The 6,000-nt window shown below is 50.0% G+C and overlaps 1 protein-coding gene across 3 annotated transcripts in view; it reads right to left on the reverse strand.

Moving 5' to 3' along the window:
- Positions 1–4,485, reverse strand: part of Ttll11 (tubulin tyrosine ligase like 11) — a 239,708-nt gene extending 235,223 nt beyond the window's left edge. For all 3 annotated transcript variants that reach the window (XR_009227434.1, XM_058581688.1, XM_058581687.1), the window contains exon 1: positions 3,892–4,485. Coding sequence is in view for 2 of the 3 variants with exons in the window: in XM_058581688.1 (XP_058437671.1) it covers positions 3,892–4,335 (444 nt within the window). In the remaining variant the exon portion in view is untranslated. The remainder of the gene's footprint in view (positions 1–3,891) is intronic.
- Positions 4,486–6,000: the final 1,515 nt, after the last annotated feature.

The following is a 6,000-nucleotide window of genomic DNA, read 5'->3' on the forward strand; positions in this document are numbered from 1 at the left end:
GGTCTATATATGGCAAGAAGTCTGTGAGCAAATGCAGTCGGCAGCAATGCTGACTCCTTGGCGCGGCTGCCATGCGCTCTGGAATCTGATCTGGCTGCTTCTTCGTCTCTCTACTGTCCACATGCTCCCGAAACCGCCAAGCAACCCATTCTGCATCAAAAACCAGATCCACCCTCCTGCCTTTGTTGCCGCTTTGCATGGGAAGCCCTTTGTCCATTCATCTTCCAGAAGGAACTGTCATTGTATGTTTGCAGGTCTGTCCCTCTCTCTACACTGGGAGCTCCTGTATCTGTAGCCCCTTACCAGGGTTCTGCAGATAAAGAGAGAGCCATCAGGGAGTAGTGGGAAGAGCACAGGGCTGAAGCCTGGGTCCAAATGTAATACCTGTTTCAAATGTTGGCTCTGCCCTCACTAGCCATACACCTTGGGTAAGTTAACCTCTGTGAACCTCAATTTTCTCATCTGTAAAATGGACATAATAAGGCACTTAAATTTATTGGGTTATGGAAGAATCAAATAATTGTCTGCATGTAGAGCACTAAGAACAGCAGCTGATAGAGTAAGAGGTAAATAAAGGTCCCACCATAGTGTTTGTCATTGCTGTTCCATGTATACAATAAAGAAAATTTAAAACAGAAGGGAGGCTGTGCCCAGCAACTGAACAGACTTCTGATTTCACATGCTGGCTCAGCGTCCCCCTGTTGAGTGGACCATGTTGTACGGCTTCTCACTACACACCCACAAGAGGAGATGAAGTTTTCACTCTGTTAGTGGTTGTGATCTTATTTCTTACCTGGGCTACCCACCCAGCCCCACCAAAGCCAGCCAGCAGGGACTCCCCAGCCCTGCAGGACAGGTAGGGGACACTGCTGCTCCATTCCTTGCACACCAGCCCCAAGTAGAAGTTCTTGCTCCGAGAACATTAGTGCTGGGAGTTGGAGCCGATCTTGCCCAACATCACCCCACAACACATGGGGGAACCATGGCCCAGGGAGGTCACGTGTTTCCATCTTGTTAGCAGCAGGTTTACTACATTACTTGTCATATGGTCAACTTTTTAATGGGTACTAAGAATACTATAATGTTTGTTTAAAGTTGGAAGGAGTTTCAAAGTTCATCTAAGCTGGCACTTCTCAAACTCCCCATTCTAAGGAATCAGATGACACATGAGCTCTGCTGCAGGTATTCCACATTCATCTGATGAACATTTTGAACACCTACAATGTGCTGTGCTTTAGGGACACAAGTCAGACACCTCCCCTCCCCTCAGGACCTCACAGACTAATTGGAAAGAGAGACATTTAAGTGTGCAATCACAAATCTATTCATTGCTGAGTTATGTTCAAATGTGCTAGAATGAGCTTCTCCACTTATGTAAAATATCTTTCCAAGTGGGAGAAGATAGACCTAGGTGGAGGGGGCAGTTACAGTTAAGGCTCTGGAAACCGCCAGCCCCCTACTGGGCTCACCAAGCTCATGTAGGGTAACACTATCATTATGAAGCCTCAGCACTGGAGAGGCTGGGAACCACTAAACTTGCTCTCCCCACCCGCATTGAACAGAATAAACAAATTGAGGCCTTAAGAGTTTAACTCGCTTGCCGGAAGTAGCAAAGCTGGTGGATGGAAGAACCTTAAAATCCTACGGTGGTTTACACGGCTTCCTTCCAAGAAAAAGTCCAAATCCCATAGCATCTGGCCCCTGCTCACTTCTGCAGCCTCATCTTTCACCATTCCAATTCCCACCTGGTGATCCAGCCAGACGGAACTACATGCCAAGTCCCAAATGTGCCTCTGCTTCGCCTGTACCACTCTCTTCACCAGGGACCCCAAGTCCACTGCCCTAAATAACTCTGGCTCGTTTCCAGCTCTCAGGACTCAGCAGCAGTTAACCTCGTCCAGGAAGCCCTTTCACGGGTGGCCTCCTCTGCCTCTCACAGTACTGACACCTTCACACACAGAGAGAGAGAGAGAAACACTCGTCACATAATGTATTCATCCATTCAACAAAAATTTATTGAGCAACTTCCATGTGCCAAGCACCTCCATTTACAGCAGCAAACAAAACAAAGCCCCTGCCCTCGTGGAGCTTACATTCTGGTGAGGGAAACAGACAATCAACAAATAATACATAATACAATGTCAGGCAGGGTTTGGTGCTATGAAAAAATAAACAAGAGCAAGGGCTGGAGGAGGTGGCATTTGATCAGAAGTCTGAAAGAGTGACAGAGTAAGCTGTGCAAATAACGGGAAACCAGCATTTCAGGAAGCAGCAACAACGGCCCTGTGGTTACTACAATTATGTCTTATTTGTGTTTTATATCCCCACTGAACTCTAAGGTCCTTGAGGGCAAGGTTTTTATGTTAAGCGTGACTCCCAGGATCCAGCACAGAGCTTAGCACTGCATCGTGGGCATTTACAGAATGAACAAATAAACCCGGGCTGGTTGGCTGAGCCCATCTGGCCTAATGAACAGATCTAGCCCATTTTGTGTGTCTGCCTCCCACAGGGCTAAGCTAAGCAAAGGCCCTGCGTGGACCAGTTTGCCTAACCTGATTCTGTGGCTGGGTTTCTGTCCCTGGATTCACTCTTTAGTAGGTCCGTGATCCTGACAAGTTCAGTTTTACATTTCTGACCCTCCTATCTCTCGCCTGGACCTGGGTCCTTGTCTAGAAACCCAGATATTCTCAAACTAGGAGCCTGTCCTTACTTTCCCTAGGTGTCCTGGGCATAAAAGTCCTCTCCTAAATTGCATGTCCCAAGGTTTAGGGCCCAGACACCTGCAGCCAGACCTGCCCAGTGATGACCCCTACCTACCTGAAAGACTCCCCTGCCTGATAATTGACTTTCTTCCAAATTAAATGAGTCTTTCCTACTGAGACATCCACCCTCTGATCACACTGATCCTCTCTGTGGCCATCTCTCTGCAGGCTCCAACTTCATGAACCATTACTGAAAGTCTACCACAGCCAAGGCACAAAGCTAAGTACATAAGACTTTGTGTTGCCCACTACAAACCTGTTAACCTGTTAAATAGATTGGTATAAGTCTCCTGGTTCAACTGTCCTAAACCAAAATACTAACACTCCTGAAAACACATTAAATAGCCCATATGACTCAAATAAAGGCAAATGGCTTAATTCAATCAGCCAACTGCAATAGCATACTCTGAAAGTCATGGTGCTTTACCCCAGACCCCAACAGGTCTAAAATGGGTTCAAGGATGAGTAAGTCATCTCTTTAGTCATCCTTTCATCCACCACTTACTGACAACTGCCATATGGCAAGTTCTGAATCATAAAACACAGGGCCTGCTCTGATGACAGTGGTGATAATCATGATGGTGGTGGAGGAAGAGAAAAAGTGTTAGAAGTTACATTTATAAGATACTTATGTGCTATACAGTAGACATTAAGTCTTCTAATATTAACAAAACAATGAGATTGGTATTGCTGGCATTGGCCTCACTTAACAGAGAAGGTAATGGTCTAAAGAGGAATGTCCACTTGCTCACAACTGCACAACTAAGTAGCAAGGTGTAGGGAGACCCTAGGTCTTTCTGCTTGGAGACTACAAACTGTTTACCATCCCCAATACTTGCATAGTAAGCACTAAACAAATGAAACAGAGAAGGCCCTGGCCCCAGACTTATAAACAAGCATGAGGAGGCCAAGGCTGACATCTGGAGACATAAAGAGGTGTAGGGGAGCCAAAGGAGGGAGTGGCTAACTTGACCTAGAGGATGAGCATTTTGCAGCTGACAAGCGGGTTCCCAGCGTGGCACGCGGCAGGCGCTCTGCCCTGGCCTGCCGACCGGGCCTGAGCCATGCCGGGTCCTCTGCAGTCGTCCTGTCCACCCCCCTGTGCCCACGCAGCGGGGCCGGGCCTCACCTCCTTCCACTTGAGCTGGCGGATGCTGATCTTCAAGGCGTCCAGGGAGGTCCTGGCCTTGGAGCTGTCCACGGTGACTGGCCGCTGTGAGCTCTGCTCCTCTGGACGGCGGACACTCCGCCTGCAGCTTGAGCCCTTGACCCTGGGCTTCCCGTGTGGACAGAGGTCCCGCGCCGGCTTCGGCTTGTGCGCGTGCAGCGTGGGCGGCCGCCGCGGGGGAACGCGGGCATCCCCCTCCTCCGCGCAGGGCTGCTCCGGGCCCGGGCCCGGGGCCTGGGACTGCTGCTCCCCGGCCTTGCTCTCGGGCTCCCCGGCCGCGCCCGAGTCCACGCCGGTCTGTCCGGCCGTCACCCCCGCGTTGGCCTCAGTCTCTGCTTTGGCCGCGGCTACCGCCTCCACCTCCGACTGAGCCGCCAGCTCCCTCTTGGAGCTGCCTCGCCGCATGGCGCTCAGGGTCGGTGCCGGTGCCAGTGCCACCGCCGCCGCCGCCGCTCTGCCGCCCAGGCCCGCGACCAAGCTGCCGCCACTGCCTCTGCTGCCGCCACTGCCAACCGCTCCCCGCCCGAGCCCGTTGCCATGATCGCTCAGGCTCAGGTTGACAAGGGCAGTCACCGCCTCCCGACGGGACCCGGGAAGGGACAATCGCCGACCAGGCCCCGGCGACCTCATAGGCGAGGTTGCACACGTGACCAGGCCTGTCACAGAGGCACCGGCGGCCATCTTGGAAAAGGGCAACTAGCTGCCCTGGCCGGCACACCCAAGGGACTCTCTAGGTTTTTGAGCGTTCGGAGCACAGGCTGGAAATGAAACTGAGGGTGGAAAGACGTCGAGCTCACGTGGGGCTCCCGGGACTAGGGAGGAGAGACATCTAATTCCAACAAGAGCCTCAGTTTCCCACCCGCTCAGGCACAGTCACACTCACTGGGGTAACTCCTGGTCCCCTTCTCCTCCCTCCCGTCCCGGGTGAAATCCAGCATGGGAACATCTCATCTAGTGAGGGATATAACAAGTCCAGACCCCAGTTACATAGCAGCAAGAGTTCCACTGGAAGACGCCCTTTTCTAGTCCTGTGAGCGCCCCCAGATTGATAGCAGAAATACCTTGATCTGTTCTCGGGGAGTTTCCAACAGAGTGGAAAAGCCCTACAGATTCTCAGTCCACTTGAGGACATCAACAACTCCTTTTACTTGTTATGTCCCTTTTTTATTGTAGTAAAAGATAGATAACAAAAGTTACCTCTTAACCATTTCAAATATGCAATCCATTGACTTTCAGTTGATTCCCATGGTTGTGCAGCCATCACTACCATCAATCAACTAGAAGTACTACTTCTTCCCAGGGGGAAACTCCTTCTCTATGAAATAACAGCTCCTCATTCCGCCCAACCCCAGCCCCTGGCAACCACCATCCTACTTTCTTTCTTGATCAAATTGACTACCCTAGGTACTTCACCCAAGCGGAAACATTGCCTTGTTTCATTTAGCATAATGTCCTCCAGATTTATTCTTGTAGTGGCATGCATCAGAATTTCATTCTATTTTAAGGCTAATATTCCACTGTATGCATATACCATATTATTTTTATCCAGTCATCTGTACATGGACATTTGTGTTGTTTCCACTAGTTAGCTATTGGGAATTATACTGTCATTATCATTGGTGGACAATGTTGGTTTGAGTCCCTGGGTTGGCATGTACTTTTAAAGCCAATCCAAGAAAAGAGCCACATTTGCTTTAATTTGGTTTGGTTTTTAGGAAATGGGGTTGGAAAGGTGCAACGACACACCAGGATGACAACAGAATGACCACAACTATCCATGAGTGAACTTTGCCACATTCTGAACTGGGATGGAAAGAACACAGAAGTCATGGAGGAAGGAGGCCCTCTTCCTCACTGATCTCTCCAGGAGTCTTTTTTACTTTGGTCTAGCATTTTACTTGGTGAATAAAATGCCTTGAAATGTACAATCAGAATCTTAAAAGGCCCAAGCCCCCCTGTGGGGGTGCTCCTCTCTCTTCCTGTGGAGGCCACGATGGCTTTCTCCTCTGACCACCTGCACTGAGTGACCTGGGGTCCTTATTTAGAATTCAGTCTTCTGAACCCACCCCC

The sequence above is a fragment of the Marmota monax genome, unplaced genomic scaffold (assembly GCF_021218885.2).
Source record: "Marmota monax isolate L192 unplaced genomic scaffold, Marmota_monax_Labrador192_F-V1.1 WCK01_AAM20220418_F8-fsc00020, whole genome shotgun sequence".
In the NCBI taxonomy this organism is placed as follows: Eukaryota; Metazoa; Chordata; class Mammalia; order Rodentia; family Sciuridae; genus Marmota; species Marmota monax.